Source organism: Calonectris borealis, chromosome 23 (genome assembly GCF_964195595.1).
Source record: "Calonectris borealis chromosome 23, bCalBor7.hap1.2, whole genome shotgun sequence".
NCBI classification, from domain to species: domain Eukaryota; kingdom Metazoa; phylum Chordata; class Aves; order Procellariiformes; family Procellariidae; genus Calonectris; species Calonectris borealis.
The window spans coordinates 7,747,831-7,773,523 of NC_134334.1; the positions used below are offsets into that span (position 1 = coordinate 7,747,831).

Sequence of the window (25,693 nt, forward strand, 5' to 3'; positions counted from 1 at the left end):
TGGCCCTGTGCAAGCCCAGATGGTTCATGCAAGCCCAGGTGGCCCCATGCAAGCCCAGGTGGTCCATGCAAGCGCAGGTGGCCCCGTGCAAGCCCAGGTGGCCCGTGCAAACCCAGCTGGCACTTTTGCAAGCCCAAGTGGCTCTATGCAAGCCCAGATGTCACTTGTGCAAGCTTGAGCGGTCCTGTGCAAGCCCAGTGGTCCCCATACAAGCCCAAATGGCCCCATGCAAGCCCCAGCAGCCCCATGGAAGCCCAAATGACCCCCATGTCCCCTCCCCGCAGGTGTCCGGCTCCCGGCTGCGGCTGTTGCAGGTGACAGCGACCGACTCGGGCGAGTACGTGTGCCGGGTGACCAGCGGGGCCACCACCAAGGAAACCGCTGTCATGGTGACAATCCAGCCCAGCGGGGCCAGCGCCTACCGTGAGTGGGGACAGGGGGGTGACAGTGCCAGCGGGGGGGTCCCCATGTGCCAGGGCACTGAGCAGTGTCTCGCATGCCCGTTCCACGGCTCTGCCGTGGTCACCAGTGTCACCCTCTTGTCTCGGTCGCCAGCCCCGGGCAGCACGACCCCCCTGCGCATCGAGTCCCCGTCCTCCGCCGTGGCCGAGGGCCAGACCCTGGACCTCAACTGCGTCATCGCCAGCCCCGCGCAGGCCACCGTCACCTGGTACAAGCGCGGGGGGTCCCTCCCGGCCAAGCACCAGGTGGGTGACATGGAGAGCGATGTCCCCAATGGGGGTGGTCGGGATTGACCCACAGCTCCGTGCAAGCCCAGCTGGCCCGTGCAAGCCCAGGTGGCCCTATGCAAGCCCAGGTGACCCTATGCAAGCCCAGGTGACCCTATGCAAGCCCAGGTGGCCCATGCAAGCTCAGGTGACCCTATGCAAGCTCAGGTGGCCCGTGCAAGCCCAGGTGGCCCTATGCAAGCCCAGGTGGCCCATGCAAGCCCAGGTGACCCTATGCAAGCTCAGGTGGCCCATGCAAGCCCAGGTGACCCTATGCAAGCTCAGGTGGCCCCATGCGAGGTCAGGTGGCCCTATGCAAGTCCAGGTGACCTTATGCAAGCTCAGGTGGCCCCATGCAAGCCCAGGTAGCCCCATGCGAGGTCAGGTGGTCCGTGCAAGCCCAAGTGACCAGTGCAAGCCCAGGTGACTCTATGCAAGCCCAGGTGGCCCATGTAAGCCCAGGTGGCCCCACGCAAGCCCAGGTTGCCCATGAAAGCCTGAGTGGCTCCATACAAGCCCAGGTGGCCCATATGAGTCTAAATGGCCCCTTGCAATGCTGGTGGCCCTGTGCAAGCTCGAGTGGCCCTAGTGACCCCCATGTCCCCTCCCCGCAGGTGTCCGGCTCCCGGCTGCGGCTGCTACAGGTGACAGCGGCCGACTCGGGCGAGTACGTGTGCCGGGTGACCAGCGGGGCCACCACCAAGGAAACCTCCATCATGGTGACAATCCAGCCCAGCGGGGCCAGCGCCTACCGTGAGTGGGGACTGGGAGGGGATGGGGGACATTACCCATGGGCAGGTGACACTGCCCTGCGGTGTCCCCAGGCTGGGATGAATCGCTCCCTGGGGAAGCCACCCATGTGCTTGCCCACCCTGGCTCTTCGGGCTCCTGGTGTCCCTTGGAGGGTCACAAGTGGTGATGGCCACGGTCTCTAACGCGTCTCGGTCCCCAGCCCCGGGCAGCACGACCCCCCTACGCATCGAGTCCTCGTCCTTGTCATCGCCCGTGGCCGAGGGCCAGACCCTGGACCTCAACTGCGTCATCGCCAGCCCCGCGCAGGCCACCGTCACCTGGTACAAGCGCGGGGGGTCCCTCCCGGCCAAGCACCAGGTAAGGGACGCGGAGGACAATGTCCCCAAGGGGGGTGGTTTGGTTTGACCCACAGCCCCGTGCAAGCCCAGCTGGCCCCATGGAAGCCCAGGTGACCCCATACAAGCCCAGGTGGCCCAATGCAAGCCCTGGTGGCCCCATGGAAGCCCAGGTGACCCCATACAAGCCCAGGTGGCCCATGCAAACCCAAGTGACCCCATACAAGTCAAGGTGGCCCATGGAAGCCCAAGTGACCCCATACAAGTCAGGGTGGCCCATGCAAACCCAAGTGACCCCATGCAAGCCCAAATGGCCCATGCAAGCGCAGGTGGCCCATGCAAGCCCAAGTGACCCCATGCAAGCCCTGGTGGCCCCATGGAAGCCCAAATGGCCCATGCAAGCCCAAGTGACCCCATGCAAGCCCAGGTGGCCCATGCAAGCCCAGGTGACCCCATGCAAGCCCAGGTGGCCCATACAAGCACAGGTGGCTCATGCAAGTGCAAGTGACCCCATGCAAGCCCTGGTGGCCCCATGCAAGCCCAGGTGACCCCATGCAAGCCCAGGTGACCCCATGCAAGCCCAGGTGACCCCATACAAGCCCAGGTGGCCCATGCAAGCGCAGGTGGCCCATGCAAGTGCAAGTGACCCCATGCAAGCCCTGGTGGTCCATGCAAGCACAAGTGATCCCATATAAGCCCAAGTGGCCCATGCAAGCCCAAATGGCCCCATGCAAGCCCAAATGGTCCCAGTGACCCCTGTGTCCCCTCCTCACAGGTATCCGGCTCCCGGCTGCGGCTGCTGCAGGTGACAGCGGCCGACTCGGGCGAGTACGTGTGCCGGGTGACCAGCGGGGCCACCACCAAGGAAACCTCCATCATGGTGACAATCCAGCCCAGCGGGGCCAGCACCTACCGTGAGCGGGGACCGGGTGGGGACATGGGACTGGGTGACCGTACCACCATCTCCTTGGGGTGACCTTCCCATCTTGGTCCCCAGCCATCGGTGTCACCCCCCCGGTGCGCATCGAGTCCTCGTCCTCCTCCGTGGCCGAGGGCCAGACCCTGGACCTCAACTGCATCGTGGCCGGCCAGGGACAGGCCACCATCACCTGGTACAAGCGCGGGGGGTCCCTCCCGGCCAAGCACCAGGTAGAGGACACTGGAGCAGCGATTTGGGGTGGAAAAGGGTTTTTGGGGCGTTTTTGAGGGGTTTATGCCCCCTCTTCTCACATGTGTCACCCCCCCCCCAGGTGTCGGGCACCCGCCTGCGCATCCCCCAGGTGACAGTGGCCGATTCAGGGGAGTACGTGTGCCGGGTGACATCGGGCGGTGTCACACACGAGATGTCCCTCATCGTCACCATCCAGACCGGCTCCGGCTCCTCTTACGGTACCGGGGACAGGTGGGAGGTGACACGGGGACACGACGGGGACACAGCGGCTGCCCCCGCTGACCCCGCCACCACCCTCAGCCGTTGGTGTCACACCGCCGGTGAGGATCGAGACCTCGTCCGCCGCCGTCACCGAGGGACAGACCCTGGACCTCAACTGCATGGTGGCAGGACAGGGTCACCCCCATGTCACCTGGTACCGGCGCGGGGGAGCTCTGCCCCCCAACAGCCAGGTGGGACGGCGGGGAGGTGGCATCACCCCGCAGGGCACAGTCCCACGTCAGACACTGATGTGTCCCCAACTTGTCACCTCTCCAGGTGGCGGGCACCCGCCTGCGCCTCGTCCAGGTGGCAGTGGCCGATTCGGGGGAGTACGTGTGCCGGGTGACCCTGGGGACCGTCACGCAGGAGGCATCTGTCATTGTCACCGTGCCCGGCGGCGCCGGCACCTATTACCGTGAGCGCAAGCAAGAGGGTAACGCTTGGGGACAGACGGGTGCCACCTCGGTGACAAACGTCCCCTTTCCCTGTCCCCCAGCCTCCGGCGTCTCCCAGCCCCTCCGCATCGAGTCCTCGTCCTCGGCCATCGCCGAGGGACAGACCCTGGACCTCAACTGCGTGGTGGCAGGATCCGGCCCCGCCACCGTGACGTGGTACAAGCGCGGTGGCTCCTTGCCCGCCGGCCACCAGGTAGGGCGCAGAGCGGGGCGTCACCCCAAATCCTGCCGCATCCTCCGCTCTCCAACGCTGACGTGTCCCCAAATTGTCCCCTTCGAGGTGTCGGGCACCCGCCTGCGCATCCCCCAGGTGACGGCGGCCGATTCGGGGGAGTACGTGTGCCGGGTGACATCGGGGGGCGTCACGCAGGAGACGTCCCTCATCGTCACCATCGATGACGGAGCCAACCCGTCCCACCGTGAGTGCCACCCTTCGGGGGACGGTTCCCCACCGGTGCCAGGGACCGGTGGGGACATTTACCCTTAACTCTGCCCGCGCAGCCACCGGCGTCACGCCGCCCATCCGCATCGAGTCCTCAGCGTCCTCTGTCACCGAGGGACAGACCCTGGACCTCGACTGCGTGGTGGCCGGCCAGGGACAGGCCACCATCACCTGGTACAAGCGTGGGGGGTCCCTCCCGGCCAAGCACCAGGTAGGTGGGGACACCGGCGGGGTGGGGGACGGTGGCCGTGGGTGGCCGGTTGATGCCACCACCCCCTGCCATCGTGTCCCCAGGTTTCGGGGTCCCGCCTGCGGCTGTCACAGCTCTCGGTGGCCGATTCGGGGGAGTACGTGTGCCGGGCGGACTTGGGCAGCGTCTCCCGCGAGGCCACCGTCATTGTCACTGTCACCTCCCGTGACAGCTCCAGCTACCGTGAGTGTGGCCACGGGGTGAGGGAGGATGCTGGGGGAGGATGGGGGACATGGGTGACCGCGGTGGCTTCCCTGTTCCTTTGTCCCCACAGGTCTGCAGAGCCCCATCATCTCCATCGACCCGCACAGCATGGCGGTGGCACCGGGTGAGGATGCCACCTTCAAATGCCGCGTCCATGACGGCGCCCGGCCCGTCAACGTCACTTGGCGGATGGGACCTGGCCAACACCTCCAAGGTATGGTGGTCCCCAGGGTGGCCCCGGCGCGGTCCCCAGGGTGGCCCCGGTGTTGACGGCTTCTCCTTGTCCAGACAACGTGAAGATCAGCACCAACGGCTCGGTCATCTCCATCACCGGTGCCCACGTGGGCAACCAGGGCGCCTACCACTGCGTGGCCTCCAACCGCTTCGGCGTCGCCAGCAGTGTTGTCAACCTCCTGGTGCAAGGTGCGTGGTGGCCGGGGTGTCCCTGTCCCCATCTCCATGGGCTCCAGATGCCCCCGAGGTGGTGGTGTCCCCATCGCCATTCCCATGTTGGTGTCTCCCATGTGTTCTAGATACCCCTGGGGTGGTGGTGTCCCCATCCCCATGTCCTCCGTGTGCTCCAGGTGCCCCTGAGGTGGCAGTGTCCACATCACCATGGCCTTGTTGGCGTTCCCCATGCACTCCAGGTGCCCCTGGGGTGGTGGTGTCCCTGTCCCCGTGTGCTCCAAGTGCTCCCGGGGTGATAGCGTCCCCAGCCCCATGTCCTCCATGTGCTCCAGGTGCCCCCCAGAGTAGTGGTGTCCCCACTACCATCCCCATGTTGGCATCCCCCATGTGCTCCAGGTGCCCCCAGTGTGGTGGTGTCCCCATCCCTATGTTCTCTCCATGCTTCAGGTGCCCCTGGGGTTGTGATGTCCCCATGTCCCCACGCCCATGTCCTCCATGTGCTCCAGATATTCCTGGGGTGGTGGTGTCCCCATGCCCATCCCCATGCTGATGTCTTCCCCATGCTCCAGATGCCCCCAGGGTCATGGTGTCCCCATCGCCATGCCAACCTCCTTAGTGGTGGTGTCCCCATCCCCACGCTGACGTTCTCCCCCTTCTCCAGGTGCCCCCACGGTGTCGGTGATGCCACCAGGCCCCGTGACGGTGAAGGAGGGCAAATCCCTCAGCCTGGAGTGCCTTGGCCGGGGTGAACCGCGGCCACTGGTGCGCTGGAGCCGGCCGGGCTCCCGGCAGAAGGTGGAGCACCAAACGCTGCTGCACATGGACAGCCAGGCCATCCTGCAGGTGAGCGGGGCACGCCGGGGTGCCGCGGGGCGCCGGTGGGTGCCCGGTGCTCACCACCCACCCTGTCCTCCCTCCATCAGCTCTCGCCGGCCAAGCTGGAGCACGCCGGGACCTACGTCTGCACGGCGCACAGCGCCTTGGGTTCGGCGCAAGCCCGGGTGGACGTCAACGTGGAGACGGCACAGCGGCACCCCGGTGCCCCCGAGGTCACCGCGCCGCCCGCCGTCACCGTGGTGGCCGGGGACACCGCCACGCTGCACTGCACGGCCAGAGGTACGGGGAGGATGGAGGATGGTGGCAGAGGAAAGGTATCCTACCGTGGTAGCCCGACGCCACGGTGACGGGCACCGGCGTTGCCCGTAGGCGAGCCGGCGCCCAGGATCGAGTGGTCGAAGCTGCGGGCGCCCCTGCCCTGGCAGCACCGGGTGGTGAACGGCAGCTTGGTCATCCCCCGCGCCGCGCAGCAGGACTCGGGCCAATACATCTGCAACGCCAGCAGCCCCGCCGGCTCCGCCGAGGTCTTCGTCACCCTCGATGTGGAGAGTAAGGGGGTGGCGGGGGGGGTCGGGGTGCCCCTGGGTCCCTCCTGCCATCTCCGCTGTCTCCTTCGCCCCCGCTGTTGCCATCACCCATTCGCGGCTCCTCTCCGTCCTTCCTCTGCACGTGGCCATCTCCGTCGCCGCTGCCACCCTCCCATCTAGCCCTTCCTCGTGGATCCGTCCTCGCTCCATCCCGGCACTCACCCTCCTCTCCGTCGCCTCTCAAGCTCCGTCATCCAGCCGGACGTGTCCATCCGCGTGTCCCATCCCGGTGCACATCCATCTTTCCTTCTGCTCTCTCATCCGTCCCCTATTCAATGATCCGGCCACCTCTCATCCATCCCAGCCCACACCCATCTCTCCATCTCCTCTCACACCGCTCCATCAGCCTCTTCCTCATGGATCCATCCACCCCTCATCCATCCCAGCACACGCCCATCTCTCCATCTTCTCTCAAACTTCCCCATCCACCCCTTCCTGGTGGATTCATCCATCACTCATCCATCCCAGCTCACATCCACCTCTCCATCTCCATTCACACCCCTCCATCCACCCCTTCCTGGTGGATTCATCCGTTACTCAACCATCCCAGCACATGCTCATCTCTCCATCTCCTAACTCCTCCATCCACCCCTTCCTTGTGGATTCATCCATCTCTCGTCCACCCCAGCTCACACCCATCTCTCCATCTCCTCTCACACCCCTTCATCCACCCCTTCCTTGTGGATTCATCCATCTCTCGTCCACCCCAGCTCACACCCATCTCTCCATCTCCTCTCACACCCCTTCATCCATCTCTTCCTTGTGGATTCATCCATCATTCAACCATGCCAGCTCACATCCATCTTTCCGTCTCTGCTCACACCCCTCCATTCATGTTTTGCTTGTGGATTCATTCATCTCATCCATCCCAGCCCATCTCTCCATCTCCTCTCAAACTCCTCCATCCATCCATCCATCCATCCATCCATCCATCCATCCATCCTTCTCTTGTGGATCATCCTTCATCCACTCTTCCTTGTGGATTCATCCATCACTCAAGCACCCCAGCTCACATCCATGTCTCCATCTTCTCTCAAACTCCTCCATCCGTCTCTTCCTTGTGGATTCATCCATCTCTCCTCCATCCCAGCTCATCTCTCCATCTCCTAACTCCTCCATCCATCCCTTCCTCGTGGATCCATCCATCTCTGGTCCCTGCTAGCTCACATCCATCTCTCCATCTTCTCTCCAAGTTCTCCATCCATCTCTTCCTCATGGATTCACCCACCACTTAACCATCCCAGCTCACATCCACCTCTCCATCTCCATTCACACCCCTCCATCCACCCCTTCCCTTCTGGATCCGTCCATCTCTGGTCCTCCCAGCACGTGCCCACCTCTCCACCTTCTCTCAAACTCCTCCATCCATCTCTTCCCCGTGGCTCCATCCATCTCTGGTCCACCCAACACACGCCCACCTCCATCTCCACCCCCACCCTCCCACCGATACCCTCCTTGCCTCGTTGACCCATTCATTGCCCCATCCCGGTTGTGGCCGGGTGCTGACGGTACCGGCCGTCCCCGCAGCGCCGCCGTACGCCACCAGCCTGCCGGAGGAGACCGCGGTGCGCGCCGGCGACGCGCTGCAGGTGCAGTGCCTGGCCCACGGCACCCCACCGCTGCTCTACGCTTGGGACAAGGTCAACGGCAGCCTCTCGGCACGCGTGATTCACCGCGCCGGCCTCCTCCGCATCAGCCCGGCATTGCCCGCCGATGCCGGCACCTACCGCTGCCTCGTCACCAACCGCGTCGGTACCGCCGAGACCTTCGCCCACGTGGCCGTCCACGGTGAGCCCCCCCCGCACCCCGCCCCAGGGGGTGCCGCGCGCCGGGGGTGCCCGCGCCGCCGGGTACCATCATGGCTTTGCATCCCGCCCAGGTGATGCCGGTGACGGTGGGGACACCGGCGGGGGTCCCTTGACCGTACGGGTGACGCCGGGGAGTCTCGTCAAGGGGGTGGGCGGCACCGCCGAATTCGCCTGCGCCGTCTCGGGGGACCCCCGGGCGCGTCTGGAGTGGCTGAAGGACGGCGGGGAGCTGCCCCCCACCCACAGCGTGCGGGATGGGGTGCTGCGGTAAGGAGGGGGGGGACGGGGCGGCGGGGACCCCCCCCCCGCCTGTCCCCCGCGGGGTCCCACCCCCCGGCTGTGTCCCCGCAGGATGCCGGAGCTGGCGTGGGGGGCGCAGGGGGTGTACGTGTGCCGGGCCAGCGCCCCGGGCGGGCAGGCGGAGGACAGGGCCACCCTCACCGTCCAGGGTAGGAGCAGCACCCCGACACGTCCCCCATGAACACTGGCACCCCGGGACCCCCAGTCTGCCCAAACCCAGGGGCACCCGCTGACCCCAACCCCCCATACCCGTTGGCACCCCAGTACCCCCCATTCCCCTACACCCCTGGTACCCCCCATCTCTCCCTGAACCCATGAGCACCCCAATACCCCCTATTTCTTCCCATGCCCTGTGGGCACCCCAATTCCCCTCTATTTATTCCCACACCCACGGGCACCCCCCATATCCCCCCATGGCCATGGGCATCCCTGTACCCCTCTTCTCCCCACATCCGTGGGCACCCTGGTACCCCCCATCTCCTCCTGCACCCATGGCCATCCCAATGCACCCTATTTCTTCCCATACCCACAGGCACCCCGATATCCCCAATCTCTCCCCATGCCCACAGGCACCCCAGTATCCCCCATCTCTCTCCACACTTATGGGCACCCCAGTATCCCCCCATCTCTCCCCATGCACATGGGCACCCCAATACCCCCCATCTCTCTGCGTGCCCACGGGCACCCCAATACCCCCCATCTCTCCGCATGCCCACGGGCACCCCAATATCCCCCATCTCTCTCCACACTTATGGGCACCCCAATACCCCCCATCTCTCCCCATGCCCATGGGCACCCCAATACCCCCCATCTCTCTGCATGCCCACGGGCACCCCAATACCCCCTATCTCTCCGCATGCCCATGGGCACCCCAATACTCCCAATCTCTCCCCATGCCCACGGGCATCCGGGTACCCCCAATCTCTCTCCACACCCATGAGCACCCTGGTACCCCCAATCTCTCCCATGAGCACCCTGGTACCCCCAATCTCTCCCCACACCCATGAGCACCCTGGTACCCCCAATCTCTCCCATGAGCACCCTGGTACCCCCAATCTCTCCCCACACCCATGAGCACCGTGGTACCCCCAATCTCTCCCCATGAGCACCCCGGTACCCCCAATCTCTCCCCATGCCCACAGACACCCCAACACCCCCAATCTCTCCCCACACCCACAGCCACCCCAATGGTCTCCGCATGCCCCCGAGCACCCCGTTTCTCCCCATCTCTCACTCATATTGGCACCCCAGACCGCGATGCCTCCCCCGTCCCGCGGGGGGACACCCCAAAAACCCCGCTATCCCCCCCAAGCTCTCCCCAGGGCCCTGATCAACATCCGGACGGCGGTGCAGACGGTGCTGGCGGGGACGGCGGTGGAGCTGGAGTGCCTGGGCTTGGGTGAACCCCGTCCCCATGTCACCTGGAGTAAAGTGGGGGGTCGTATCCGACCCGGGGTGCTGGTCCGTGCCGGCACCCTCACCATCGAACGGGTAGAACGGGCGGACGCCGGGCAGTACCGCTGCACCGCCGCCAACGCCGTGGGCACCGTCCAGTCCCACGTCATCCTCCACGTGCAAGGTGAGGATGGGGACACGGAGCTGGGGGGGGGGGACACACGGTGTCACCGCGGGGTGGTGACACCTCCGTGCGTCCCCAGCCGCCCCCCAAATCGCCGGGCAGCCGGAGGTGAAGGAGGTCTCGGTGGGTTCGGCGGCTGTTTTGCCCTGTTTGGCATCCGGCTTCCCGGTGCCGGAGATCACCTGGAGCAAGGTGAGATGGAGGGATGCAGGGATGGGGGTGCGGGGTTATAGGGGGGCACCCTATGGGTGCTGATCCCCCCCACCCTGCTCCGCCGCAGCTGGAGGGGGAGCTGCCGGCGGGTGCCAGGGCGGAGGGAAACGTCCTGACGCTGCCGGCCGTGCGCCACGAGGACGCCGGCGTCTACGCCTGCGCCGCCGCCAACCACCGCGGCCAGGAGACGGCTTACTACGTCCTCAAGGTCCGAGGTGAGGACGGACGGACGGACAGACGGGGTGGGGGGTGATGTACCCCCCACCCCTCCTGACCCCCCCCTCCGTCCCCCCAGAGCGCCTGGTCCCCTATTTCGGGCAGACGCCCCGCTCCTTCCTCCCCCTGCCCACCATCAAGGACGCCTACAAGAGGTTCGAGATCCTCATCACCTTCCGACCTGACGCTGCCGACGGTGAGCAGGGGGGCTGTGTCCCCCCCATGTCCCCCCATGTCCCCCCCCACATCCCCCCCATGTCTCCCCCTGTCCCCCCCATGTCCCCCCCATCCTTTCCTCCTCCCTTCCCTCTCCATCCCTCCTCCCCTCTCCCCCCTTTAGTTCTTCTCTATTCAATCGAGCCCCCCCCAAACCTTATGGGGGGGTTTCTCCTCCATTCTGGGGAGATTTTGGGGTCCCCCGGGATGTGACCCCCCCCCCACCCCGGGGTGGGCACCATCCTACCTGACCCGCTGCCACCCCCCAGGGCTTCTCCTCTACAACGGGCAGCGGAAAACCAGCGGCGCCGACTTCATCTCCTTCGGTTTGGTGGGCGGCCGCCCCGAATTTAGGTGAGACCCATGAGTGGGTGCTATGGGGGGGGAGGGATGATGGGTGCCAGCACCCATCCACACCCGTTGTACCCCAAAAAAATAAGGTTTGATGCCGGTTCGGGCATGGCCACCATCCGGCACCCGACGCCGCTGCGGCTGGGCGAGTACCACACCGTCCGTCTTCTCCGCAACCTCACCCGGGGTTCGCTGGCGCTGGACGGGCACCCCCCGGTTAACGGGACCTCCCAGGTATATTTTTGGGGGGGTGTTGATGTGTATTGGGTGGGGGTCAGGGTGCTGGAGGTGGTGCCCACCCACTTGTGCCCGCAGGGGAAGTTTCAAGGGCTGGATCTGAACGAGGAGCTGTACCTGGGGGGGTACCCCGATTTCGGCACCGTGGCTAAGACAGGGCTCAGCCGGGGTTTTGTGGGTGAGTGCTGGGGTTTTGGGGGGCACCGGGGTGGGGTGGGGGGGTCTGAGCACCCTGTCACCCCCCCCCCCCCCATCTCCATCCCTCCGCAGGCTGCGTGCGCCAACTCCGCATCCAAGGGGAGGAGGTGGCCTTTGGGGACATGGACCTGCAGGCGCACGGTGTCACCAGTTGTCCCACTTGCCAGGATCAGCCGTGCCAGGTGAGGCAGTGGGTGATGCCCACCCATCGTCACCCATCCCCACCCATCGCTGACACCCATGTCACACCCCCAGAACGGCGGCGTGTGCCAGGACGCCGAGAGTGGCACCTACGTCTGCCGCTGTCCCCACGGCTTCACCGGCAGCAACTGCGAGTACTCGCAGGCTTTGCATTGTCACCCAGGTAAGGTGCCCGCCCCGCAGGGACGTCACCCCGATGTCCCTCCCCGAATGGGTGCTCACGGCTTGTCACCCTACAGAGGCGTGCGGGGCTGATGCCACCTGCGTCAACCGGCCGGACGGGCAGGGCTATACCTGCCGCTGCCACCTGGGCAAGGCTGGCGAGAGGTGCACCGAGGGTGAGCGCGGCCGGGGACGTGGGGACGGGGCTGGCACCGCCCTGGGGACGTGGGCACAGGGCTGAGGACCACCCTGGGGACGTGGGCTGGGACCACCCTGGGGACATGGGGACATGGCTGGGGACCACCCTGGGGAGATGGGGATATGGCTGGGACCACCCTGGGGACATGGCTGGGATCACCCTGGGGACATGGGCTGGGACCACCCTGGGGAGATGGGGACATGGCTGGGGACCACGTTGGGGACACGGGCATGGGGCTGGGACCACCCTGGGGAGATGGGGACATGGCTGGGGACCACCCTGGGGACATGGGCTGGGGCCACCCTGGGGAGATGGGGACATGGCTGGGGACCACCCTGGGAGATGGGGACATGGCTGGGACCACCCTGGGGACATGGCTGGGACCACCCTGGGGAGATGGGGACACGGCTGGGGATCACCCTGGGGAGATGGGGACAGCGTTGGGGATCACGCTGGGGACACGGGCATGGGGCTGGGGACCGCCCTGGGGAGATGGGCATGGGGTGGGAACCACCCTGGCGAGATGGGGACAGGGCTGGGACCACCCTGGGGACACGGGCATGGGGCTGGAATCACCCTAGGGAGATGGGCACGGGATGGGGACCACCTCAGGGAGATGGGCACAGGACTGGGTACCACCCTGGGGACATGAGGACAGGGCTGGGTACTACCCTGGGGACATGGGCATGGGTCTGGGGACCACCCTGGGGAGATGGGGACAGGGCTGGGGACCACACTGGGGACACGGGCATGATGTGGACAGAGGACTAGGTACCATCTGGGGAGATGGGCATCATGGACATGATGGAGATGGGACATTGGGTGCCATCCCAGGGAGATGGGGATGGGGGATTGGGGACCACCCTAGGGAGACAGGCTGAGGACCACCCTAGGGAGACCTCCACCGTGGGGATGGAGGATGGGGTCCCACCCCGCGGAGATGGGCACCGTGGGGATGGAGGATGGGGTCCCACCCTAGGGAGATGGGCACCGTGGGGATGGAGGATGGGGTCCCACCTGGGGAGATGGGCACCGTGGGGATGGAGGATGGGGTCCCACCTGGGGAGATGGGCACTGTAGGGATGCAGGATGGGGTCCCACCAGCCGGGCACTGATTTTGGGGTGCCGCAGGCGAGGCGGTGAGCGTGCCATCCTTCGGCGAGGCGGGTGCCTTCGTCTCCTACCCGCCCCTCACCAACGTCCACCACGAGCTGCGGGTGGAGGCCGAGTTCCTGCCGCTGGCACCCGACGGGCTCCTGCTCTTCAGCGCCGGCAAAGCCGCCCCCGTCGAGGACTTCGTCGCCTTGGCCATGGCCGGTGGCCACCTCGAGTTCCGCTACGAGCTGGGCTCAGGTCGGCTGGCGCGGTGACAAGGGTCCTGGTGGCACCCCGGGGGGGGTTGGTGGCACTGGGGACCCTGGGTATGGGTGGGGTGGCCTGGCATTACTGGGGTCCTTTGTCATCATTTGGGTCCCCAAGCGTCACCGGAGTCTCTTGGTGTCCTTGAGGTCCCCTGGTGTCACTGGGGTCCCCAAGTGTCATGAAGGTCCCTTGGCCTCATTGGGGTCCCCAGGTGCTGCCAGGGTCCCTGGGCATCAGTAGGGTCCCTTGGTGTCACAGGGGTCCCCTGGCATCACATCCTTGGGGTCCCCTGGGTGTCACCACGGTCCCCTGGCATCCCTGGGGTCCCCTGCCATCACCTGGGTCCCCGGGCACTGCCAGTGTCCCCAGGCATCACTGTCACACCACCGGGGTCCCCTGGCATCTCTTTGGTCCCCAGGTGCTGCCAGGGTCCCTGGGCATCAGTGGGGTCCCCTGGTGTCACTGGGGGTCCCTTGGCATCACTGGGGTCCCCAGGCACTGCCAGGATCCCTGGGCATCATTGGGGTCCCCCTGGCATCACTGGAGTCACCTGGTGTCACTTGGGTCCCCTGGCATCACATCCCTGGGGTCCTTTGGTGACAGTGGCATCCCCAGGCAATGCCAGGGTCCCTAGGCATCACCAGGTCCCCTGGCACCAGTGGGGTCCCCAGGCATTATTTGGGTCCCCTGGCACCACCAGGGTCCCCAAACGTCACCAGGGTGCCCTGGTGTCACTGGGGTCTCTTGGTGTCACCGGGATCCCCTGGCATTACATCCCTGGGGTCCCCTGCCATCACCTGGGTCCCCGGGCACTGCCAGTGTCCTCGAGCATCACTGTCACACCACCGGGGTCCCCTGGCATCTCTTTGGTCCCCAGGTGCTACCAAGGTTCCTGGGCATCAGTGAGGTCCCCTGGTGTCACAGGGGTCCCCTGGCATCACATCCTTGGGGTCCCCTGGGCGTCACCAGGGTCCCCTGGCATCTCTTTGGTCCCCAGGTGCTACCAAGGTCCCTGGGCATCAGTGGGGTCCCTTGGTGTCACAGGGGTCCCCTGGCATCACATCCTTGGGGTCCCCTGGGCGTCACCAGGGTCCCCTGGCATCACTTTGGTCCCCAGGTGCTACCAGGGTCCCCAGGCATCAGTGGGTGTCACCGCGCATCACCGGGGTCCCCCAGCATCCCGCAGGGCACCTCTCGGGTCCCCACCAGTGTCCCCCGGTGTCCCCCAACACCTCATGATGCCAGGGTCCTGTCCCCCCAGGCCCGGCGGTGCTGCGGAGCACCGAACCGGTGACACTTGGGGAGTGGCACCGGGTGACGGCCGAGCGGGTGCACAAGGACGGGACGCTGGCGGTGGATGACGCCGCCCCGGTGAAACGCTCCTCGCCCGGCAAGAGCCAAGGTCTCAACCTCCGCACCCCCCTCTACTTGGGGGGCACCGAACCCCCCCTGCGCCCCCCAACCAACGCCTCCTTCCGGGGCTGCATCGGAGAGGTGAGACCCCCCACCCCCACCCCGGCCTGGGTGCCTGGGTGCCCTCGGTGCCCCCCCAACCTTGGTGTCCCCCCGTCCCAGGTCTCCATCAATGGGAAGAAGGTGGATTTGTCCTACAGCTTCCTGCGCAGCCGGGGCGTGGGGCAGTGCGGGCAGAGCTCGCCCTGCCTGCGGGCTGCCTGCCTGCACGGGGGCCGCTGCCTGCCCCTGCCCGCCGGCACCCCTGCCCACCGCTGCCTCTGCCCGCCCGGCTTCGGGGGTGAGTCCCGTGCGTTGGGTGCAAGTTTGCGTGGGTGCGCTTGGGGGGGGGGGGTGGGGTGCGCCTGCGTGTGCGTTGTGCATGCGGCTGTGCATTGTGCATGTGGGCTGTGCATGCGGGCTGGGCATGCATGTGCATTGTGCACGCGGCTGTGCATTGTGTACGCAGCTGGGCATGCATGTGCGTTGTGCACGCGGCTGCGCAGTTTGCGTGGGTGCGCTGTGGGTGTTTGCTGCGCGTGCGCTGTGCATGTGTGTGCATTGTGCATGTGTGTGTGCATGCGGGTGTGCATGTGCGTGCGGTGTGCATGTGGCTGTGCATTGTGTACGCGGCTGTGCATACGGGCTGTGCATGCATGTGCATTGTGCATGCGGCTGTGCGTTGTGCACGCAGCTGTGCAGTTTGCGTGGGTGCGCTGTGGGTGCACTGTGCGTGCGTGTGCATTGTGCATGTGTGTGTGCATGCGTGTGCATGCGTGTGCATTGTGCATGCGTGTATGCATGCGTATGCGTGTGCATTGTGCATGTGTGTATGCATGCGTGCTGTGCGTGCATGTGCCTTGTGCATGCGTCTGTACAGTTTGCATGGGTGCGCTGTGGGTGTTTGTGCATGCAGGTGCGCTGTGCGTGCGTACTGTGCATGCGTGTGCATTGTGCACGCATGTGCGCGGATTGCATGGGTGCAGTGTGGGTGTTTGCTGTGCATGCACGTGTGCTGTGTGTGTGCATTGTGCATGCGTGTGTGCATGTGTGTGTGCGTGCATTGTGCATGCGTGTGTGCATGCATGCTGTGCATGCATGTGCATTGTGCACACGTCTGTGCAGTTTGCATGGGTGCGCTGTGGGTGTTTGCTGTGCATACGCATGCGCTGTGCATGCACGCTGTGCATGCGTGTGCATTGTGCATGCGTGTGAATTGTGCACGCACGTGCACAGTTTCCATGAGTGCGGCGTGGGTGTTTGCTGTGCATGCACGTGTGCTGTGCATGTATGTGTGCATGTGTGTGCTGTGCATATGTGCATTGTGCATGCGTGTGTGCATGCGTGCTGTGCATGCGTGTGCATTGTGCACGTGTATGTGCCGTTTGCATGGGTGCACTGTGGGTGTTTGTGGATGCACATGCACTGTGCATGTATGTGTGCATGTGTGTGCTGTGCATGCATGTGTGCACGTGTGCTGTGCATGCATGTGCACCGTCCATGCGTGTGTGCATACGTGCTGTGCGTGCACGTGCACTGTGCATACATGTGTGCATGTGTGTGCACTGTGAGTGCATGTGTGCTGCATATGGTGTGTGCTGCGCATGCACGTGCACTGTGCCTGTACGTGTGCATGTGTGGGCTGTGCATGCATGTGTGCTGCATGTGTGCTGTGCATGCGCGCGCACTGTTGAGTAAAAGCATGTGCACCGTGCGTGCTGTGCGTGCATACGTGTGCCGTTTGCACGTGTGCATGGCATGCACGGGCGTGTACAGCGGGTGCTGTGTGCCCACACACTCCTCCTGTGCATGCTCGCCTCGCACACGCATGCAAACCCCGGGGCAGCAGGCCAGCCGAGGGTTGGTGCCCACCCTCGCGCCCGCCCGCGTCACCCGGCGTCACCCTCCGTGTCCCCAGGGCCGCGCTGCGAGCGGGAGGAGGATCGCTGCCTGCACCGCAACCCCTGCCTGCACGGCGGCACCTGCAAGGGCAACGCCTGCCTCTGCCCGCAGGGCTACGCCGGCCCCTACTGCCAGCACAGTGAGTCGGGGGGTGCTTGGGGACACGGGGGGGGGGCGCTTGGGGACACGGGAGGGGGGGTTGGGGACACGGGGCGGGGGGGGACCCGTGCCACCTCGTCCCCAACCCCTCTCGCCCGCAGGCTTGGCGCTGGCGGAGCTGGAGCAGGACTGGCAGGAAGGCAGCGGGGGTGGCGGTAGGTCCCTGCACCCATCGTTCCCCTTTTTTTTTGCACCCAAAAGTGATGCTGCGGGCGTGGCAGCTGGGCGTGGCCCCTCCCTTACCCTGCCCCACCCCCGTCTCCCCGCAGACGCCCCCGGACAGTTCAGCGCCGCATTCCGGGACGGCTCCTACCTGGCCCTGCCCGGTCACCTCTTTCCCCGCGGGTGAGTGACGTCGGGGCACCCCTGAGCAGGGTGCTGCACCCCCACCCTTGGCATTGCACCCTGCCCGGGGTGCTGCACCCTTCCTGGGGTGCTGCAACCCCTCCCCTTTCCCACGGCATTGCACCACTTCCCACAGCGTTGCAGCCATCGCAGTGTTGCACCCTGACTGCAGCATTGCACCCATCGCAGCGTTACACCCATCACAATGTTGCACCCATTGCAGCGTTGCACCCTTCCCACAGCAGCACCCATTGTAGCGTTGCACCCTCCCTGCAGTATTGCACCCAACGCAGTGTTGCACCCATCACGGTGTTGCACCCATCACAGCGTTGCACCCTGACTGCAGCATTGCGCCCATTGCAATGTTGCACCCTTCCCATGGTGTTGCACCCATCACAGCGTGCACCCATAGCAGCGTTGCACCCTTCCCATAGTATTGCACCCATTGCAGCATTGCACCCTCCCTGCAGTATTGCACCCAATGTGGTGTTGCACCCATCACAGCATTGCACCCTGACTGCAGTATTGCACCCAATGCAGTGTTGCACTTTTCCCACAGCGTTGCGCCCATTGCAGCATTGCACCCTTCCCACCGTGTTGCACCCATCGTGGCATTGCACCCTTCCAGGGTGCTGCAGCCCTTCCCACACGTTGCACCTATCGTGGTGTTGCACCCATCACAGCGTTGCACCCTTGCCATGGTGTTGCACCCATTGCATCCTTCCTGGGGTGCTGCACCCTTCCCACTGCGTTGCACCCTTCCTTCCTACAGCATTGCACCCTTACAGGGCGCTGCAGCCATTCCCGCAGTATTGCACCTATTGGCACTTAGCACCCTTCCCAGGGTGCTGCACCTTTCCCAGGATGCTGCACCCATCGTGCTGTTGCACCCATCCCAGGGTGCTGCACCCATTGTAGCATTGCACCCTCCTAGGGTGCTGCAACCTTCCCAGGGAGCTGCATCCTTCCTGGGGTGCAGCACCCATTGTGCTGTTGCACCCTTCCCAGGGTGCTGCAGCCTTCCTGGGGTGCTGCATCTGTCATGGTGTTGCACCCTTTCTAAGGTGCTGCACCCATTGGGCCATTGCACCCTTCCCGGGGTGCTGCATCCTTCTTGGGGTGCTGCACCCATTGGGCTATTGCACCCTTTCCGGGGTGTTGCACCCATTGCACCCTTTCCGGGGTGCTGCACCCATCGTGCCGTTGCACCCTCCCGGGGTGCTGCACCCACCCCAGGGTGCTGCACCCACCGAACCGTCCCCCTCTCCCTGCAGCCCACCCGAGGCGCCCGAGACCATCGAGCTGGAGCTGCGGACGGGCAGCGCCGACGGGCTGCTGCTGTGGCACGGGGCGGTGAGCAGGGTGGGGGGGGCAGCACCGGGGAGGGGACCGGGGTGCTGAACCCCCTTAGGGTGGGGGTCAGGGTGCCCCCCACCCCTGCTCACCACCCCACTGCGCCTGCAGGAGCCCGGCGAGGGTGGCAAAGCCAAAGACTTCGTTGGCCTCGGCTTGAAGGATGGGCACCTGGTGTTCAGGTGAGCGGGGGGACCCAGTGTCACCCCAGGGTGCCCCGTGCCACCCCAGGGTGCCCTATGCCACCCCAGGGTGCCCTATGCCACCTAAGGGTGCCCCCTGTGCTGAGCCCACGTCACCCCTGCAGCTACCAGCTGGGCAGCGGCGAGGCCACCATCGTCTCCGAAGACCCCATCAACGATGGCGAATGGCATCGGGTGACAGTGACAAGGTGGGTGGGGGTCGGGGTGGGGGTCAGGGTGGGGGTCGGGGTGCGGGTTGGGGTGCGGGTGCTGATGGGTGCCGTGCAGGGAGGGCCGGCGCGGGTGGCTGCAGGTGGACGGGGAGGAGCCGGTGAGCGGGGAGTCACCAGGAGCCAACGTCATGGCCAACACCCAAGGCAGCGTCTACGTGGGTACGGTGGCACCCAGGGGACACGGAGGGGCACAGGGTGGGACACGGGATGGACACGGGGTGGACATGGGATATGACACAGGGTGGGAGATGGGATGGGAGATGGGATGGACATGGGGTGGACATGGGGTGGACATGGGATATGACACAGGGTGGGAGATGGGGTGGGAGATGGGATGGACATGGGGTGGACATGGGGTGGGACATGGAGTGGACATGGGATGGACATGGGATGGGACACAGGGTGGGACATGGAGTGGACATGGGATGGACATGGGGTGGACATGGGGTGGGACATGGAGTGGACATGGGATGGACATGGGATGGGACACAGGGTGGGACATGGAGTGGACATGGGATGGACATGGGATGGACATGGGGTGGACATGGGGTGGGACATGGAGTGGACATGGGATGGACATGGGATGGGACACAGGGTGGGACATGGAGTGGACATGGGATGGACATGGGATGGACATGGGGTGGGACGTGGGGTGGACATGGGATGGATATGAGATATGACACAGGGTGGGACATGGGGTGGGACATGGAGTGGGACATGGAGTGGACATGGGATGGACACGGGATGGGACAACAGGGTGGGACACAGGGTGGGACGTGGGGTGGACATGGGATGGACACGGGATGGGACAACAGGGTGGGACACAGGGTGGGACGTGGGGTGGACATGGGACATGACACAGGGTGGGACATGGTGGGACATGGGATGGGTCACGAGAAGGGTTACACGATGGGACTTTGATGGGACCCAGGACAGGACACGGGAGGGGACATGGGGTGGGACATGGTAAGGGGTGGGACATGGGATGGGACACAGGAGTGGGCATGGGATGGACATGGGATGGACATGGGAAGGGCACACGTGATGGGATGCGGGACAGAGCCCAGGATGGGACACGGGATGGACATGGGCAGGGCACACAGGAGAGGACACCAGGCGAGCCCAGCAGGTGCCCCCCACCCACATGTCCCCCCGTGTCCCCCCGTGTCCCCCCGTGTGCCCCCCGCAGGCGGCGCCCCGGACCCCCGCAGCCTGACGGCCGGCAAGTTCACCTCCGGCGTCACCGGGTGCCTGCGGGCGCTGGCGCTGGCACCCGCCGGGGCCCCCCGGCACCCCATCGACCTGCGGCACGGCGCGGTGGGGGGCTCCCCCGCCCCCCCCTGCCCCTCCTAACCCCTCCCCCCAAATATATTTTGGGGGGAATTTAGCCAATTTTATTCTTTTTCCAAAAAAAAAAAAAAAGACGAGAGGTAACGGTGCTTCGCTGCCCCGGGGTGACTCCGGGGGGGGGGGGGCCGGGACCCCCAAAAATGTTTACACCCCCCCACCCACACACAAACACACCGGCCCCCCGAAACTGTGCCGGGGCGGCCGGGCCGCCCGGGTGCCCCCCGGGGTGGTGGTGGGGTGGGGGCGCAAGGGACAATCGGGGTGCTGGGGGGGACCCCCCGCGGGGACGGCTATTAAAGGAGAGAGAACCAGCGCAGGTGCCGTGTTTGGGGGGGCTGCGCCGGGGGGGGGTATGGGGAGGTATGGTATGGGGGGGTATGGTATGGGTATGGGGGCGTATGGTATGGGGGGGACATGGGGGTGTATGGTATGGGGGTCCCAGGGGGGGTATAGTATGGTGGGGATATGGTATGGGGGGGGTATGGGTAGGTATATAGGTATGGAGGGGTATGGTATGGGGGTCCCAGGGGGGGTATAGTATGGTGGGGATATGGTATGGGGGGGGTATGGGTAGGTATATAGGTATGGAGGGGTATGGTATGGGGGTCCAGGGAGCGTATGGTATGGGGGGGGTATGGTATGGGGGGGTATAGGTGGGTATAGGTATGGGGGGGTATGGTGGGGGGGGTATGGTATGGGGGGGTATAGTATGGGTATTGGGGAGTATGGTATGGGGGTCCGGGGGGGGGTAGAGTATGGGGGGGGTATGGTATAGGGGGGGTATGGGTGGGTATAGGTATGGGGGGGGATGGTATGGGTATTGGGGGGTATGGTATGGGGGGGTATGGTATGGGCGGGGTATGGGAGGGTATGGTATGGGGGTCTGGGGGGGGTATAGTATGGGGGGGTATAGTATGGGATGGGTATGAGCAGGTGTAGGTATGGGGGGGTATGTGGGGGTATGGTATAGGGGTCCAGGGGGTGTATGGTATGGGGGGTGTATGGTATGGGGATCCAGAGGGGGTATAGTATGGGGGGAGTATGGTATGGAGGGTGGGAGGGTATGGTATAGGAGTGCGGCAAAGGGTATGGGTATAGGGGTTATGGTGTGGGGGGGTATAGGGGAGTATGGTATGGGGGTCCGGGGGGTATAGTATGGGGGAGTATCGTATGGGGAGGGTATGGGGGGGTATGGTATGGGTGGCGGGATGCAGGGGGGATTATGGTGTGGCGGTCCAGGGGGGGTATGGTATGGAAGGGTTATGGTATTGGGGTGCAGGGGGGGTATAGTATGGTGGGGTATGGTATGAGGGTGGGGGGGTATGAGGATCTGGGGGGGTATGATATAGAGGGTATGGCATAGGAGGGGTATAGTGGGGGTATGATATGGGGGTCCGGAGGGGTATAGTGTGAGGATTCAGGGGAGGTATGGTATGGGGGCTACGGGGTATGGGGGTTCGGGGGGTTATGGTATGGGGGGGATGGTATAGGGCTCCGGGGGCGTGGTGCGGGGGCGCGGGGCGGTATGGTACGGGCGGTACGGGCGGTACGGGTGCGGCGGGCAGGGCCCCGGCGCCGGGGCCTCGCACCCACGGGCCCGGGCTCGGCTGCCGGGGCCGGGGCGGGTGGAGCCTCCTCCCGCGGCGCGCGCAGGCCCCGCCCCCAGGCTCGTCGCGTGTCGCAGCCCGTTACCGTCAGCGCCTCGCGCCCGTCAGCCGTCGCGCGCGTGGCGTCACCGGCCCTGACGGCGGCGGCGGCGGCGGCGGGAGGGGCCGGGCGGGACCGGGCCGGGGCCGGGGCCGGGGCCGGGGCCGGGGCCGGGGCAGGCCCGGGCCGGAGGCGGGGTGCGGTGGCGGCGATGGCGCCGCGGTTGCAGCTGGAGAAGGCGGCGTGGCGTTGGACCGAGACGGTGCCGCCCGAGGCGGTGGCGCAGGAGCACATCGAAGCGGCCTACCGCGTCGGGCTGGAGCCCTGCCAGCGCGGCGCCTGCCGGTACCGCCGGGCCCCCCCACTCCTCACCCCCGGGCCCTCTCTCCTCCCGGGGCGGCCCTCTGCCTCCTCCCCGCCCCAAACCTGGTGCCTCAGGGCTGCAGGGGACCCCAAACCTCCCCACCCCCCCACCCCGTGGTCGGGGTCTGGGGGCTCCCCCATTCCCTTTTCTGGGGCCCTCACCCCCGGGTCTGGGGGGGACCCCGTGTTCCTCCTCCCTGCCATGAGGTTGGGGAAGCACCCCGCCCTTTCTGGGTCCCTCAGGGTCGATGGGGACCCCTCCTACATTCCCTTTTTTTGGGACACCCCCCACATTCCTTTCTTTGGGACCCCCATTCCCCAGGGTTGGGGCGGGGGGGGGCCTCTGCCTGCCTGGCTTCTCAGATATAGGGGACCCCCGGGTTGTGGGGGACCCCTCTCCCTGCCTGGCTTCTCAGATATAGGGAACCCCCCTCGGGGTTGTGGGGGACCCCTCTCCCTGCCTGGTTTCTCAGATATAGGGGACCCCCCCCAGCATTGTGGGGGACCCCTCTCCCTGCCTGGCTCCCCAGATGTAGGGAACCTTCCCTGGGTCCTGTACTCTTCCCTGGGGTCCCCCAATTTTTCCCCACTTTAGTTCTCCATTCCTTGGGTTCTCCTCATTCTTCTCTAACCACCATTTTTAGGGGGTGTGGGGGACCCCTGTCCCACCCCGCTCACTGTGTTTAGCATTATGGGGTCCCCTTTGTTTCCCTCATTGTCCATGGTCACCCTCCCCCCCCCTCAAAGGGACAACAGCGTCCCTTCCGCGGGGGTGACAGTTGGGGTGGGTGCTGGTTCTACAGGAGGAACTGCCGGGGGAACCCCAACTGCCTGGTGGGCATCGGGGAGCACGTCTGGCTGGGCGAGATAGACGAGAACAGCTTCCACAACATCGACGACCCCAACTGCGAGCGCCGCAAGAAGGTAACCCCACCTTGACCCCTCAAAAAAGCATCCCCTGCCCTTCCCGGTCCCCAGGGGAAGATGGGGACGAGGGGAGGTGACACCTCGTGTCCCCCTGTAGCCAGGGAGTTTGGGATGCGGCTGTTTGTACAATGCCGGAGCGGCGTTTTCCTGACAAACAGCCGTAAGGCGGCCGCCCCAACTGCTGGATTTCTGCTTGCTCCTCCGCAGAGGCGAGTGACGACTGTTGCTTTCTCTCTTACGCCAGAACGCGTTCGTGGGCTTAACGAACCTCGGCGCCACGTGCTACGTGAACACTTTCTTGCAGATGTGGTTTCTTAACTTGGAGCTCCGACAAGCCCTCTACTTGTGTCCCAGCACCTGCAGCGAGTATGCGGCTGGAGAAAGCGTCCTGAAAGACAAAGGTGGGTGGTTTTGCTCATTTTCTCCTAAAATTTTACACACTGGCGTCGGCTTTGGCATAACGTTTATCGGGAGAATTGATGGGTGAAGCTACAACCACCTGTCCGATCTCCACTCAGCTCTTTTTGAGTCCTTCACCCGGCTTTTAGGAGCAAACCGCCCTTTACCTGAGTTATTTCTTAAATCGGAGCGATCCGATCTGGTTGAAAAATCCAGGTTTGGGTTTGTTTCTTGCCGGGCTGCTTCCCAAACTGGTTCCCAGCTTAATGATGGTGCTGGGGGTGGAAGCACATGGGTTGGGACTGAACTGCGCTACCGTGGAGCTGCACTCATCCTACGGGAGGGGAAAAATTTAGGTCCCTGGTACGAATGAGGCTGCCACTTGCCCGCACAGTGGACGCAGTGGCCTCGGGTGACGTACCTTTATGTATGGTATGGCGCTATAGGGGCCCTGCAGGTCAGGGCAGCTGCCTGATTTCTTCTGTTCCTGTTTTTATGGTATTTTTAAATGATGTCTCGCCATTTAGCGAGAAGCTGTTGCTACTGGGTAATCGGCGCACGCTGCTTAAACTCTTCGCTCGCAGCCTGTGCTAGGCCCTGTAGGATATTTACGGTTGGACTCGATGATCTTAAGGGTTTTTTCCAACTTAAATGGTTCTATGATATTTAGACTTAGATATGGGACTTCACTGTCATCGCTGATCTGAACCGCTTCGCTTCTCGTGATCGTTTAAAACAGCTTTAAAAACCATATCGTTTCTAACCATTAAATTTACCTTTACAAAGAAAGAACAAGCCAATTACTTGTAACGCTTCTCTCTTGCCTTGAATTACTTGCTGTAACTCGCGCAACTTGTTGTTTTCGATAGACTATGAGCCTCAGACCATTTGTGAACACCTCCAGTACTTGTTCGCCTTGCTGCAGAACAGCAAAAGGCGATACATCGATCCCTCCGCCTTCGTCAAAGCGCTGGGCTTGGACACAGGACAGCAGCAGGTAGGTTTGAGGCGCGCCCCTCGAGTAAATTATCTTCTCTAAAGCGGCGTGAAACCGCCCTTTTGTGTTATTTTAGCATCTCTGAGCCAGGATCTGCTGCTCGCTACAAACACAAAGGGAGAAGCGGTGCTCAGGGCCCTTCCCATCCTTGTGGGAGATCGGGAGGAGCCCAGGGAGCGATGGGATGGGGATGGGAAGTGCTGTTAGCGCCTGATCGACACCGTGAGGGTCCTTTTCGCAGGTGCTTTATGGGCTGCTCCCCCCAGGGCAGGGAAATATTTGGCGGTGGGTAGTTCAGTGGGGGTTGAAGGGCCCTCGCAGGGCAAGAAGACATTTGGTCGGGTCACCGAGAGCCAGCCAAGGTCCAACACGAGCGTGTGGGGCAGGGAAAGCGCGGTTAGAGAGGGGTGGGTGCCGCAGACGGGTCCTGTGGGGCTGTCGCCGAAGCTGAGGAGAGCTGAGGAGAAGGGCACGGCTTGAAAATACGCTTTGAGAGGTGAGAAGGAGATTGTTGGGGGAAGAGCCCGAGCGCCGGCGTGCGTTTCCTCAGGAGGATGCAGGAGGGGAAGGAAGCGGTCGCTACCGACCGGTGATACTAAAAGACAGCTGGGAGAGGCCAAAGCCCGTTTGTTTTTGGAAGAGGAGAGCAAAGGAGAGCAAGGATGGGAGAGGAAGGCCCTGAGATGGGTGTGGGGAAGCTCTCACAAGCCTTGCAGGAGGGGACGAATCCACGGGGCAGCTTCTCATTTTTGGTTTTTTTTTTTATTTTTGTTCTCACCTATAATGCAAGCAGGGGCAGCTTGAATTGCGTGCTGAGCTTTGAAAAATGAGCATTAATGGGACAGAAAGCTCTGCAGGAGGTTTTTTTTTTTTCTTCCAGAGCCCTGCGAGGAACGGGGCAGAAGTCAAAC

At 64.3% G+C, this 25,693-nt stretch overlaps 3 protein-coding genes across 9 annotated transcripts in view; 2 read left to right on the top strand and 1 right to left on the bottom strand.

The window, feature by feature from the left end:
* SLC2A1 (solute carrier family 2 member 1) overlaps positions 1-12,117 on the bottom strand; it is a 159,163-nt gene extending 147,046 nt beyond the window's left edge. Inside the window, exon 1 of the mRNA XM_075172016.1 lies at positions 12,114-12,117. The gene's annotated coding sequence lies outside the window, so the exon portion shown is untranslated. The remainder of the gene's footprint in view (positions 1-12,113) is intronic.
* Positions 1-20,761, top strand: part of HSPG2 (heparan sulfate proteoglycan 2) — a 58,972-nt gene extending 38,211 nt beyond the window's left edge. Inside the window, 42 exon segments of the mRNA XM_075171916.1 lie at positions 285-423; positions 556-707; positions 1,343-1,481; positions 1,681-1,838; positions 2,592-2,730; positions 2,814-2,965; positions 3,067-3,205; positions 3,288-3,439; positions 3,525-3,663; positions 3,745-3,896; positions 3,984-4,122; positions 4,205-4,356; positions 4,440-4,578; positions 4,670-4,813; positions 4,888-5,022; positions 5,669-5,850; positions 5,931-6,123; positions 6,214-6,393; positions 7,959-8,219; positions 8,311-8,506; positions 8,591-8,688; positions 9,852-10,118; positions 10,198-10,310; positions 10,399-10,546; positions 10,627-10,743; positions 11,033-11,117; positions 11,204-11,348; positions 11,430-11,529; positions 11,622-11,731; positions 11,805-11,913; positions 11,990-12,088; positions 13,243-13,464; positions 14,735-14,967; positions 15,049-15,139; positions 16,832-16,966; positions 17,088-17,141; positions 17,256-17,331; positions 18,606-18,684; positions 18,796-18,866; positions 18,992-19,075; positions 19,155-19,258; positions 20,289-20,761. Of these exon segments, the coding sequence (XP_075028017.1) occupies positions 285-423; positions 556-707; positions 1,343-1,481; positions 1,681-1,838; positions 2,592-2,730; positions 2,814-2,965; positions 3,067-3,205; positions 3,288-3,439; positions 3,525-3,663; positions 3,745-3,896; positions 3,984-4,122; positions 4,205-4,356; positions 4,440-4,578; positions 4,670-4,813; positions 4,888-5,022; positions 5,669-5,850; positions 5,931-6,123; positions 6,214-6,393; positions 7,959-8,219; positions 8,311-8,506; positions 8,591-8,688; positions 9,852-10,118; positions 10,198-10,310; positions 10,399-10,546; positions 10,627-10,743; positions 11,033-11,117; positions 11,204-11,348; positions 11,430-11,529; positions 11,622-11,731; positions 11,805-11,913; positions 11,990-12,088; positions 13,243-13,464; positions 14,735-14,967; positions 15,049-15,139; positions 16,832-16,966; positions 17,088-17,141; positions 17,256-17,331; positions 18,606-18,684; positions 18,796-18,866; positions 18,992-19,075; positions 19,155-19,258; positions 20,289-20,452 (5,886 nt within the window). The 3' untranslated portion in view covers positions 20,453-20,761.
* Positions 20,762-22,204: 1,443 nt separating this feature from the next.
* Positions 22,205-25,693, top strand: part of USP48 (ubiquitin specific peptidase 48) — a 30,494-nt gene continuing 27,005 nt past the window's right edge. For 3 of the 7 annotated variants that reach the window (XM_075171953.1, XM_075171955.1, XM_075171959.1), the window contains exons 1-4: positions 22,260-22,441; positions 23,263-23,383; positions 23,631-23,787; positions 24,655-24,782. In XM_075171953.1, coding sequence (XP_075028054.1) covers positions 22,308-22,441; positions 23,263-23,383; positions 23,631-23,787; positions 24,655-24,782 — 540 coding nt within the window. In that variant the 5' untranslated portion in view covers positions 22,260-22,307. Of the gene's footprint in view, positions 22,442-23,256; positions 23,384-23,593; positions 23,788-24,654; positions 24,783-25,693 lie in introns of those variants that run through there. The other 4 variants (XM_075171956.1, XM_075171957.1, XM_075171954.1 and 1 more) reach the window with 3 other exon arrangements.